Source organism: Sesamum indicum, linkage group LG11, assembly GCF_000512975.1.
Source record: "Sesamum indicum cultivar Zhongzhi No. 13 linkage group LG11, S_indicum_v1.0, whole genome shotgun sequence".
NCBI lineage: Eukaryota > Viridiplantae > Streptophyta > Magnoliopsida > Lamiales > Pedaliaceae > Sesamum > Sesamum indicum.
The window spans coordinates 1,803,531-1,817,770 of NC_026155.1; the positions used below are offsets into that span (position 1 = coordinate 1,803,531).

At 35.6% G+C, this 14,240-nt stretch overlaps 1 protein-coding gene and 1 pseudogene across 1 annotated transcript; both read right to left on the bottom strand.

Annotated features, from left to right (window-relative positions):
• Positions 1,021–4,079, bottom strand: LOC105173214 (annotated as a pseudogene).
• LOC105173268 lies at positions 9,288–13,778 on the bottom strand. Its single transcript, XM_011094956.1, has 5 exons — positions 12,210–13,778; positions 11,552–11,804; positions 10,477–11,122; positions 9,574–10,341; positions 9,288–9,420 (listed from the first exon to the last, which is right to left on the bottom strand). Exons 1-5 carry the CDS (start codon positions 13,776–13,778, stop codon positions 9,288–9,290), a joined length of 3,369 nt encoding a protein of 1,122 aa, XP_011093258.1.

Sequence of the window (14,240 nt, forward strand, 5' to 3'; positions counted from 1 at the left end):
TACATAATTATATGTATCAAAGAGATTTACTCTAAGTGTGATTTTTAAAGGAGATATAATCATAGTCTCATTACATGGTGTTACATCGACCATATTCTGCCCTAATAACTCATTTACCTTTTTGTTTTTTCCCAGCCCGACAAAAGTCTGGCCAGCCCGATATATACAAGGAAATGGTGTAGATTTAAATCCCTCCAAAAAAGTGTTGGGATTTAAATTCGCTGGGGTCCACATATTTTGAATAAAATTTTCATTCTATTTTTACCCCCAATCCTCTATTTTTTAAGGTTTTTTATTTTAATAAATGGCCGGATTTTGGGCTGGGGAGGGAAGTATATGTATTGAATTGATATATATATCTCTATATATTTTATTAATTTTGATATTAGATATCTATTTGATATTTTAAAATAAATTATTTTTATGAAGATGAATGTTGGTGGTTAGAAAAAAGTAATATAAAATATATTATTTAATTTATATATATAATTCTATGTTTTTTTATATAATATATCATTTAATTTTTAATATATACTTAACAGTCTTAGATTTTAAATAACATATAATATTAACTTTTATTTATGTATATAAATATATTACATCTTAATCAACACAAGAAAATATTAAAAAATTAAAAGAAAAAAAATTATGGGTATTTTTAAAAAAAACCAAATTAGTCCACAATTCAATCTCAAATTATGGTCAAAAGTAAACAATATATTATTTATATCCATTACTTTATCAATACAGTAAACATAAAATTGATCAGGCACTTAATATAATCATTTTTAACTCAATCCCAACAATTATCCTAAAATTATCTGTACCATCTAAATCCCATCACTCCAAATAAAAGAGGCCTTTGAATATTACGCCTGTCATTTTGGGACGTCATGGAATTTCGTTATTAGATTGTTAGGATTATTGCTCTTTACTGATAGCTTTGGCTGAGCCGCTAGACTTAATGGCATAGCTGTCGTCATGATCCCCGATATGGGCCGTGATATCAAGAACAACATGTGCTCTTTTGAAAAATTTTTACTCAAATTTATCAATTACACAGTAGATGTATCACACTTGGTTTGACCAAACTCAGTTAGGACTAAAATTTCCAGTGCTGACTGTAATTAACGTTGCTAGTATCTTACAACCTCAGATACAAGTCCGAATATAAACACTTTTTATTAATAGAAGCATAGAATACATTATGTGCATAACTATACACTCGAACTGCAAAGTGTCCCTCACAACTACAGCAAGTTCAGTTTATCCGGATTTGTCGTCTGATCTATCGAAGGCAACGACACTTAGCCCCCCATCGACATGAAGATTGATCATCGTCCTGTACTTCACTGCCTTACTCTCATCACTCAGTTTGAAGACAAAGAACCTCAGTAGAACAGCTGAGAATATCTTCATCTGCCTGTAAGCAAATTCCTTCCCCAAACAGATTCGTGGGCCGGCCTGTTCATCACAAGAGTTCAGTCAGAACGCTGTTCGGTCGATTTTCTAGTGGATCAGACATGATTTTTCTTCAAAAAACTCAACCTGTTGATGACTAAGCTCAAAGCTGAATAGTCAAGAAATTGTTAGATTGCATGCATGATGTATAGCATTTCTGCTAACCTGGAAAGCTGTAAATTTCAAGCCATCTTTCCGGTTTGAACTCTTCAGCATCGTCCCCCCATATGAATTTCATCCGTCCCATTGCATATGGCAGGTAGACCACCGCGTCACCCTTCTTCACATGGTAACCGTCCGGCATTATGTCGTCAGAGAAGCACATCTTAGGGTTCTGTATATGGCAAAAGGAAAGATCATGCACATGGGATTAATTAGTCTTTGAAGGGAAACATAACCTGCATTTGCGAATGAAAAAGAAATCAAATTGCTCGATACTCTATTTAAAGATCAGTCGCTAAAAATTTTTCTGAGCAAGCTCGACTCGATCAGTCAAAAAATGCTAAAAATTTGAAAAAAGATGAAGCGGCTCGAGCTTTATTTGGTTAACAATCAAATTAAGTTCAAACTTCAAACAGAGTATTTGAAGCTGAGTAGAAGCTTAAACAACTTTGAACATTAAATGTGTTCTGCTCGACTGATTCATCCGCCTTACGGCCATCTTAGCAAAAAAGCAGGGATGCTGTAAGAAAGCAAGTGTTCTGTTACCGCAGGTACTGGAGGATAAAGTCTGAGGGTCTCAGTAACTGCTGCATGAAGATAATGCATCTTTTCCAGAGAGTCTTCACTCACACTGGCTGCAAATTCAGACATATCAGCAGCCTGATTCGAGGCCGTTGCTTCCTTAATTTCTTGCGCCGCCTTTTCTTGCACAAGCTGATTCTTGCAGAGCATGTAAAAGAACCAGGACAGAGTTGTTGCCGTTGTGTCTTTACCAGCCATTACAAAGTTCAGAATTATATCTCTCAAGTACTTGGGATTAGCCTCAGACAACTGCAAAAACCTCGACAAAACATCTTCTTTCTCCGAATGCATCTGGCAGGCAGACAAAAATAGAAGTGTCTGAACAGAAATCTTGACAACCATAACTCACAACAAGAAGCTATAATAAACTCATTCACATACACATTCGTCTCGCGACTTCTTCATGTGCTCAATCTTGGTATGAATCAGCTTATACACGAATTCATCAACAATCCGAATATTTTTCTTCAGCTCCGCTTCCATACCAAGGTTGAGGGCTCTCTTTATTTTCCATAGAAGATCGACGTATCTCCAAGTAGTAATCGCACTCGCATCATCAAAAGCACGGCTGAACCTGGCGCCTTCTTCGTTCGAGCCACACGTGCTGTCCAGCTCGACTCCAAACGCAACTCTGAATATCGAATCCAGGGTCGTCTTCATGAAAAGGTCCTGACAAATTAAGATCATGACCACAATTAGTTCTACCTCAAAAAGCAGACAACAGATGTTGAATCTGTCCACTGATGATCATGGAATTGATGTCAAGGAGATGTTTCACTTGAATATCAATAGGTTGATTGGACACCACAGCTTCAGAGACAATAATTGCAAGCTTGACGGCGTTTTTCTTGAAGACTACCGCACTGACATCTCTTATCGCCCTCGCGGAAAACTCATGGCTCGACACTTTCCTCTGCGCCCTCCACTTGTCGCCATCGACCGTGAAAATTCCATCGCCTAATAAGTCACACAGAATGCTGTAATTGTACCACCCCTGCAGAGATCATCAGTTATTAAGTAACAATTAGCTCCAAAGAGTTGTTCTTTCGGATGGTGAGAATGGACACTACCACAACTTTAACTACAAAAAGTAGACAACATGTTAAGGTATTAGAGAAAAGACATGTATGTCTCCAATAATGACACTCTCTTACCATTGTCTAAGTTTACAAATCAAGAATACTTACACCGACACTCCTAAAATTTGACACTACTCTCGATTTCTGCACTATTATTAAAAAAAAATCATCAAATTTAAAAAGGGATATTATTGTTGAAAATGCTGAAAAAAACATCTTAAAATTGGATTTTTTCTTTTGGGAATATGAATTAACATCAGTGGATGTCGGTATAATTATTCTCTATAAATTATTCAACTCTATATTGCAATTTGCATTTCCTTTTCCTTTTCTTGATAAATATATTTCTCCAATGAAAATAATAAAATTTCAAGAAACACACAATTAATATATGTATATATACCTTGCCATAATTGTCGAACTTGGTTTTGAGGATGTACTCAACGTTAGCCGGGTCGGAGGTATAAACCTCGCTGCGGAAAGGGGCGATTAATCTGTAGGTCTTGTGCTTCGCCGCGAGATCAGTCATGTAATCATGCAGCCTGCTGAAGTTCATGAGCTGGTGGAATATGGTGCCCCCGACAGGATGGTTCTGTTTCTTTCCCTGCTTCCTCGGCAGCAGTACTCGTCGAACTATTAGAAGGGAAACCACGACGGCCAAGAACGCTAGAGCCGCCGATTTTGGGTCCAGGAAGAAACCCATGGGATTGGGAGCTATGTTCATCATGTGAGTAAGAGAGAATTGAAAAATGAAGTCATTTTTTCTCTTTTTTGGTTCAAAGCTGGATGGATTGGGAGGTGGTTTCAAATCATTATTTATTTTGTAATTTTGGTGATTTGTCATTTTCGAGCTTTAATTTTTTAAAATAGTATGAAATTATGCTATTTATTCTATTAGCTCATTCTTGCCTGCATTTTCGTCTTTTAACTTTTCGGAACAATATTTTGGTTCTGTATCTTTATAAATTTCATAATTTTAATCATTTTTTTCGTTGGAGTTTACTGTTCTAGCCGGAAAAGGCATATGTATCTTATGCGATCTTTTAAAATTGGAGCTATTCATCCTGTTAACTTATTTTGCCAGTATTTTTCACATTTAATTTTTCATGGTAGCATTTTGGTCTTTTATTTTTCATCGACGACAAAGGTAAATTTCAATAAAAAAAATTATTATAATTGAAGCAGTAAATGACTCGACTCGAATCGAATATATTATTATTCAAGTTTGGTCGAATTAGTGTCGAACTTGAAAACTATTTGAATTTTGTTTGATTATTAACCTAATTAATCAAACTCAGACGAACTTTGAATTAAATATGAGTCGAGTTCTAGTAATTTAATATTTTTAAGTATACCTTACTATATTTTTATTAATTAAATCGAGCTGAGGCTATCTCGAAAGTTTATCAAACCAAAAAATTTGTTCAAATTTGATTTTCTAAGTTGATCAATCATACTCAAAAGCATTAATTTTATCTATCAATTTCAATTAAGTATCGAGTACTTGAATTTATTTTTCTACCCTATATATCATAATTAACAATTTATAGTAAATTTTATGTATTGCCCAGTCACATACATACATACATATATATATATATATATATACATATATGGGCTACAATCTGTGATTTTTTTAGTAAACACAATTTCCCTAGAGTATTAAATTGTACTTTTTAACTTTCTAATTAATATATATGCCATAATTATTTAATGGTTTTTTATGTTATTAAAATTTCTTACCTCATTAATAGCACTATACATATAAAAAAAGCCACTGTGGCTTAAAAATAATGATAAATTAATTTTATCTACCACGGTCAAATAAATTGATGCGACAAAGTTTTGGCCATGTAATTAATCAACATTCGCTATGATTTTGCCTATGCGTACTAAAATATTTGTCATAGTTTTTAGTTGTAGCTAATGTTCGGCCTTACTAGCAGAAATTAAGCCGTAATTGCACAACCGTCGTAATTAATTACTATTATTAGCCATAAACTTTCACTTTAAACTATGGTAATTAACCGGGTAAATTACATTTTTGGTCCCGTAAGTGGACCTGTTTCTAATTTTGGTCCCACACTCAGGCCAATTCGCACATTGAGTCCCATATGTGGGTTTTCTTTTCAATTTGAGGACCATTGAGGGATTTCCATCAAATTGATAACGGCAACTGCTCTCTCTACTAGTGAATACAATCAAAATAAGGGTAAATTGTATTTTTGGTCCCATAAGTGAACCTATTTTCAATTTTGGTTCCAAACTCAAGCCAAAAATGTAATTACCCTTATTTTGATTGTATTGACTAACGGAGAGAGTAGCTGTCGTTATCAATTGGAGGGAAATCCCTCAATGGTCCTCAAATTGAAAGAAAAAAAATAAAAAATACATATGGGATACATTGTGCGAATTGACTTGAGTGTGGGACCAAAATTTAAAACAGATCCACTTATATGATCAAAAATATAATTCTTGGTGGAGTGATGGTCATGAATATATTGCCTTTAGAAAAGGTCAAGTAATTTTAGTGGACTTTGATATTTGATTGTTTAACTAACGATCAATTTAACATCTAATATGTAATAATTACAACAATAAGAGGATAATATAGCACTGTTTAGCTAATTTCAGTACAAAAAATATAACAAGAATATATAAAAGTTGCAAGTATTACACTACTATTTTTTTATCATATAAAAGATTATAAACTAAATTATATGAGGTGAAAATTACAATTTCAGTCGTATAAGTATGAGGGTTGACAATTTTATTCTTGTACAATTTTTTTTTTTTGAGAATTTTGTCCTGTAATTTTAGAAGTTTGCATGTTCGGGACAAAAGTGCTGGAAATTCGTTAAAATGACAGAAAAAGTTCACCTAATTAAGCTTGTCAGGTGTCTGTCACGTGCACGTTTTTAGCTATTTTTAGGAAATTTTGGCTATCTTTATCATCATTTGGATATTATTAGAATTATAGGACAATATTGTCATAACATATTCATGCAAGACTAAAATTATGAACCTTTTATGCTTACAGAACTAAAATTATAATTACTTTATGGGTAAATTATAATTAAATTTTTTACAGTTTGTCATAATTATGAATACCTACTCGTTGTTTGAGAAATTACAAATACCCCCTTCAAATAAAAAATAATTATGTAATCCCTATACAGTGAAGTGTACATTACAATTTTACATTTGTTGATTTTTTTAAAAAATAAAAAAAATATCTAAAGAATGTAAAAAGAACTGAAGGTGGATAAAATAAATAAATTAGAGGAAATATTAGTTTATAATTTTTTTTAAAAAATTATAAAATATATATAAAATTATAATTTATAATTTACAAAGGCATTTTGATCAGTTTACCACAAAGATGGGATGAAAACCTAACGGAATGAGTTCGTTGTTAGACGGACATTAAAATCAGGGAGATATTTATAATTTTTTAAATAACGAAAAAGTATTTATAATGATGTGAAATTTCATAAGACATAATTATAATTTATCCCTTTTATTTTTTATTATTTGCCCAACAAGATAACATAATATTGCTATATGGGATGCCTAAAACCTACGTGCTATAATTATAGCCCTGAAAGCTGTTGATAAGCATCCGTACGATGACTTATGAACGAGAATAATGTAAAAAACTAAATAAAAGACCCCACAACCATCCCCCTCCCTTTCCAATTTCTATTATGTATATATGTATATAACATTTTACCTAAATATTGACGTAATTACATTGTACACCCTTCTTTGGAATTTAATATAATTATATATAAATCCCTTATAATTTAAAAAATTATATCAAATACCTTCAATATTTGTATCAATCTAATAAATAGATCTATTTGTTAGTCAAAGTTTTGTATATTTGCTTGAAAATTCATATTTATATATAATTGACTTGTTACTGACTTATTACAAATCAAATAAATCCTTTTATGACCAAACTAACCTTATAAGAGGATTTTTGTATAATTATACCAAATTAAAAAAAATGGATAATTATCCCTTAAATATGTAAACAACTTAAAACATCACATTACATATAATCGGAGTTCAAATTACGCTAAGTTTTTTAGGTCTTTCAAAAACAAAATCAAGTCCAAACTCTTCTCTGTGCTGCAAGGGGGAAATTGCAAAATAGGTCCTGCAATTTGGGATGGTATTTTTGGTCCCTTAACTTTCAAACTTGCAATTTTAGTCTTATAACTTTAATAAAATCTACGATTTTAGTCCTTCGAGAAATCTGGCCGAATTATGGTGATTTTACCCTTTTATAGCTTTAAAATGAGTATTTTAGTTCATTTTCACTCCTTTAATATTTTGTTCCACATGCTCTTACAGAATGGTGTTAGATCTTAGGTTTATTAAGGAAATATTTATTTATATTACATTTAGTTATTTTAACCCCTAAAGGAGGAGATTTTTCCAAAGTATGGTTACGACCGAATGTTTGAGCTATGATGACAACAGAGAATATTTTCAAATTTTGAAAATACATAAAAGGAACTTTCTTATGAAAATTCTTGACAAAATTGACAACAATTCTCAAAGGATTGACTGAAATCTTCTCAAAAAAGGAGAAAGAGAGTAATGATTGCGAAATTACCAGGTTGGACATATTCTACTAGGGAATATGGTGAAATGCCTACACATCGCAGAGATCTATGGTATAATACCAGCCTGGAGAAACAGAATGGATAAGTTTCCTAAAAATCTACTGTTCTAAAAACAATGATTAGAGGTACTGATTGGAAAGAGATCGAGCCAGATACTTAAAAAATCTCTCAAGATCTATGAGAGATCCAAAAGACAATTCAAAATGATGAACATAGGTTAATCCACATACTTATGAAAATAGATATTTGAATCAAAAGATGGACGAGATCCTTAGGGTCCTTTCAGATCTACACGAGGATCTTACAAATTTGAAAGCCGAAGTCACAGGTCTGAAGAGACACCAAAGGAATCCTCCTAACACATCCAAATCTTATCAAGAACGCATTAGGGACGCTTTCGGGCCAGTACCCCTTCTACATTACAAGGAAAAAGAGATGGAGATTCAAAGCCAAAGACGCGAGAAGATATAATCCTTGAAGCCACCATATATATAAAGTAATGAAGATATTAAGGGTAGATCTATCAAATCTTTAGGAATTGGTCGAATATTTTTCCCAACTTGGGATTGTGGATGTGGTCCACATCCAAATCAATGAGATCATTTGATATGGTATTGACCATGGGTGGCCCGATCTTTACGGCGTAGGCTAGAATTGGATAAAGTGGTTCGTGACCTGAGGAATGTAAATAGTCAACCACGTTATATGAACGTGACCTACTACTTAGAACATTCAACCAACCACGAGCACGAGTAAACCAATCCACACAACGACACACTTGGGTCGAGCACGAATTGGAGGCTATGTGAATTTGAATCACCAATCTAATAGACTAGATTGACAAAGCAAAGGTTTCACAAAAGCTAAAACAAGTGTATAACTCTCCAAAGTAAGAGAACACTCAATATTTTATAAACTAGATCAATTCTTGAATATTTCGATTGTATCCCGCATGCATGGCTGGTATGTGCCTTTTATAGGCCTAAAACACTTCCAAATTAACCTTTCATGTCCCCAAGTGACTCCTTGGTGGAAGTACATTCAATACTTGGTCAAAAATAACTAAAAACTATGCATTCTTGGTCATAACCGAGTAAAACCCATGCATGACCATGTGAATCCGTGAATTGGTGTATAAATGCACTTTGAATGTAGTTGAAAGGTCTCTTTTGACCACATGGCTGCACTTGGACGAATTGGGCTCCTATTGTGGGCTTCCTTTGGGCTTGAATTAATGAAATTAAGCTCACATGTTGGGCCTCCGATTGTGACTTGATCCCATTAGCAAGGACTAAGTTGGATTGGGCTTGAATTACTTCTTGCATTCTCTTCAACCTTTCTCTTGTCATTGGCCCACTTCCAATGGTTAAATCTTGGTCCATTGGATCTTGAATTTTTTTTGCTTGTCAAGGACTCGGAATGGTCCATCCCCTCTTGGCATGAGCTTGGACTTCCTTTTGTCGGGAAACCTCTCTTTTCTAAGATGCAACCATACTAAGTCTCCCGGTTCAAAGATAACTCGTTTCCTTCCCTTGTTCGCTCGGTTCATGTACTGTTGAGTCATTCTCTCAATATTACTTTTGACCTTTTCATGGATTTGCTTGACAACTTCAGCACGTTTCTTTCCATCCATATTTACTCTCTCCTGCAAAGGCAAGGGAATTAAATCAATAGGTGCAAGAGGATTAAAACCATAAACAATCTGAAAGGGTGAAAACTTAGTAGTGGAGTGGATAGCCTTATTGTACGCAAACTCGACATGCGGTAGACACTCTTCCCAACTCCTTAAGTTCTTTTTCACAATTGTTCTCAACAATGTCGAAAGTGTCCTATTGACCACCTCAGTTTGCCCATCGGTTTGTGGATGGCAAGCAGTAGAGAAAAGCAACTTAGTTCCAAGCTTGCCCCACAAAGTTTTCCAAAAGTAGCTAAGGAACTTGGCATCTCGATCGGACACTATAGTCCTTGGCATACCATGAAGCCTCACAATTTCCTGAAAGAAAAGATTAGCAATATTAGAGGCATCATCAACTTTATGGCATGCTATAAAGTGTGCCATTTTGGAAAACCTGTCTACAACAACAAAAATAGAATCTCTCCCCCTCTTAGACCTAGGTAATCCCAAAACAAAGTCCATTGAAATATCTTCCCAAGGTACACTAGGAATAGGGAGGGGCATGTACAATCCATGGGGATTAAGCTTTGACTTTGCCTTATGACAAACTATGCATTTTCCCACAAACTTTTCAACATCTCTACGCATCTTTGGCCAATAAAAGTGTTCGCTCAAGACTCCCAAAGTTTTAGAAATACCAAAGTGACCCATCGAACCCCCAGAATGTGCTTCCTTTAACAATAATGAACGAATAGAACAATTAGAAACACAAAGCTGGTTGGCTCGAAATAAAAATCCATCATGCAAATAGAATTTATCCCATCCAATGCTTGGGCTGCAATTTCCAAACACTTTACCAAAATTAACATCATTAGCATACAAATCTTTGATGAGCTCAAAACCAAGAATTTTAGCATCCATTATTGAAAGTAAAACATACCTTCTTGAAAGTGCATCAGCAACAATGTTCTCCTTACCTTTCTTGTGCTTGATCACATATGGAAATGACTCAATAAACTCTACCCACTTTGCATGTCGACGGCTAAGCTTGCTTTGACTTTTAATATACTTGAGTGCTTCATGATCAGAATGTATTACAAACTCTTTTGGCCACAAATAATGTTGCCAAGTTTCCAATACTCTAACCAATGCATAAAGCTCCTTGTCATATGTAGGGTAGTTAAGTGTTGGCCCACTTAATTTCTCACTGAAATATGCAACTGACCTCCCTCCTTGCATAAGAACTCCTCCTATGCCAATCCCACTTGCATCACATTCAATTTCAAAAGTCTTACCAAAGTCGGAAAGGGCTAGCAAAGGTGCATGGGTAAGCTTCTCTTTTATAGCTTGAAAGGCTTTCTCTTGTGCGTTTCCCCACTTGAATGGAACATTTTTCTTGGTTAACTCGTTCAATGGGGCTGCCATGGTGCTAAAGTCCTTCACAAATCGCCTATAAAAGCTTGCAAGGCCGTGAAAGCTCCTCACTTCTCCAATAGTGGTGGGGGTTGGCCAATCTTGAATAGCTTTGACCTTTTCTTCGTCAACTGTGTTTCCTTCACTACTTACAACAAAACCAAGGAAAATAACTTTGTTAGTGCAAAAGTTACACTTTTTCAAGTTTCCAAACAACCTTTCCTTTCTTAGAACCTCTAGGACTTGTTTTAAATGTGTTACATGCTCTTCCAAAGTCCTACTATAACCAAGGATGTCATCAAAGTACACAACCACAAATTTGCCTATAAATGCACGCAAAACATGATTCATCAATCTCATACATGTACTAGGTGCATTACTAAGTCCAAATGTCATAACTAACCACTCATAAAGCCCATGCTTTTTTTTGAAAGCGGTTTTCCACTCATCTCCTTCTTTTATTCTAATTTGATGATAACCACTTTTTAAATCAATTTTAGAAAAGATAGTTGAACCATTTAACTCATCAAGCATATCGTCTATCCTAGGAATAGGGTGGCGATATCTTATCGTTATGTTGTTAATGGCTCGACAATCGACACACATCCGCCATGTGCCATCCTTCTTAGGTACGAGCAACACCGGAACTGCACAAGGACTAAGGCTCTCCTTCACATAACCTTTGGCCATCCATTCTTGGATTTGCCTTTGAATCTCTTTGGTTTCTTCGGGATTGGTACGATATGCTGGGCGGTTTGGCAAGGATGCTCCCGGAATGAAGTCAATTTGATGTTCTATCCCTCGAATGGGTGGCAAACCTGGTGGCATCTCATCCGGAAAGACATCTTCATAATCCTGCAAAAGAGATGTAACAACACTAGGCAAAGAAGAGGTTAGGTCGTTAGAATTCAACATAGCCTCTTTGTACACAAGTACTATGAGGTTTTGTCGAAAAAACAAAGCTTCCTTGATTTCACTCTTCCTAGCAACTAGTAAACTCTCTTTCTCTTGTTTTTCCCTCTCTTTTTTCTTTCCTCTCGCAACTTTGCTTTCTTTTTCTCCCTCTTTTGAATCTTTCATTCTTTTTTCACTCTCATTTTCACTTTCTTCTTTTCCTTTCTCTTTCCTTTTCTCACACTCTCTTTTCTTTTCTCTCAAGATTTGATCTTGCAAAATTTGTTTTGGTGTCATCGGATTGAGAGTTATTGATTCTTCTCGAAGCACAAAAGAGTAACGATTTTGGAATCCATCATGTGTTACTTGCCTATCAAACTGCCATGGTCTTCCCAACAGTATGTGGCATGCTTTCATTGGTACAACATCACATAAAACCTCATCCTTATATCTTCCAATTGAAAAAAATACCTTTACTTGCTTGGTCACCTTCAGCTCTCCACACTCATTCAACCATTGAAGCTTGTACGGGCGGTGGTGCTTGAAAGTAGGTAGACTTAATTTTTGAACCAATTCAGTACTTGCCACATTGCAACAACTTCCACCATCAATAATCATACTACATACCTTTCCATGAACTTGACAGCGTGTATGGAACAAGTTTTCTCTTTGGCAATTATCTTCCTCCAACATCTGGGCACTAAGGGTTCTTCTAGTAACAAGCAATTCTCCTTCTTCGGCATACTCTCCATCACCATCTTCTTTTGTTGATTCCTCTTTGTCGGTGATTTCTTCCTCGGTTTCCAACTCTCCATGATTGTTGAAGATCATTGTATGTCGGTTAGGACACTCACTTGCTATGTGTCCTTTTCCTTGGCACTTGAAACACTTTATATCACGATTTCTTAAAGAATTGGGCTCAGGCTGTACCTTTTTGGTAGCAACTTTGTCATCATGTTTAGGATCTGCCTGCTTGAATCTTGATGTAGTAGGGGTGTCTTTCTTAGGGTTGTTCTTCCATGGACCGAATGCCGACGAGTTAGAAGTCTTCCTCAAATGTCCTCTTCGCTTGAGTTGTTGTTCCACCTTGATGGCTTGGTGTACCATCTCTTCAAGTTCTACATAGTGGTGCATCTCCACAACATCGGCGATATCCCGATTGAGCCCATGCAAGAAACGAGCCATAGTTGCTTCATTGTCCTCTATAATGTTAGTTCGAATCATGGCAATCTCCATCTCCTTGTAGTACTCATCAACACTTTTAGAACCTTGAGTAAGACGTTGGAGATGGTTGTGAAGCTCACGACGATAATAGGATGGAACGAACCTTCTCCTCATGGTTGCTCTCATCTCTTCCCATGTTGTGATGGGACGTTCACCATTCCTAACCCGTTCCTTTTGCATTTGATCCCACCAAACAAGAGCATAATCAGTAAACTCAAGGGCTGCGAGTTTTACCTTTTTACTCTCCGAGTAGTTGTGGCATGAAAAGATTTGCTCGACACGCATCTCCCACTCCAAATAGAGTTCGGGATCACTCTTTCCTTTAAATGAAGGAATGGTGACCTTAACTCCTCCTAGGCCACCGTCTTCTTCTCTAGGTCGTCTCGGTCTATCTCTTGGCCGATTCAATCTTCTTGGCCGAATGTCCTCATATTCTTCTCCATCGCTTGGATCCTCCAAATACTCATTATAAATAGGGGGTTGAGGATGTGGATTTACAGCATGTCTTGGATTTGTAGCTCTTGGACCGGCCACTTGATTCTCTACTTGATCCAATCTTTCATGAAGTCCTTCTAGTTTACGGTCAAGCAACTTCTCAAAGTGGCTTACTAAGGCTTGCATATGGAATGCATCGACCCCACCTTGCATTGTTTGTCCCGAGTTGTTGTCATCACTTGCTTGAGCAATTCCTTTATCTCGATTTTCTGCCATTTAGTAAAATGTTTTTTTTTTTTTTGTGTATTTATAGGATCCTCACCAAATTCTTGCCACACTCTTTTTTTTTCTCTCTTTATTTTTCCCCTCGTGTTTCACTCCTCACTTAATAGGCTCACACTTTTGGCCCTCATAATAGTCTCACTTCACTCAACACTCTCTAATCTAAGCTCTTGTGAAACTCAATGCTTTATCTAGTGACTCAAACACAAATGCCAATTCTTTTCTCAACCAAGTATGCGTATGTGGACGCTTTACACTCACCCGTAGCTAGAGAAAGGTCTAAAGCAGTTCGGTATAACTGGGGAAATGAAGACCAATTGGCTTACAAAGATAATAGCAAAGTAAAGTAATGAATGATTTTTTTTTGTTTCTATTTTTTTTTTTGCTGCTCTCCTTTTTTTTTTGAGCTTTTCTTTTTGCTGTTTTTCTTTTGTTTTTTTTTAAATATAACAACAG

Coding starts and splice junctions, on each gene's coding strand:
- LOC105173268 (XM_011094956.1), bottom strand. CDS start 13,778: ATGGCAGAAAATCGAGATAAAGGAATTGCTCAAGCAAGTGATGACAAC. Junction 11,805..12,209: donor CATGGCAGTTTGATAGGCAA/GTAACACATGAT, acceptor TCTCTTTTGCAG/GATTATGAAGATGTCTTTCC. Junction 10,342..10,476: donor GCTGATGCACTTTCAAGAAG/GTATGTTTTACT, acceptor TAAATTCTATTT/GCATGATGGATTTTTATTTC.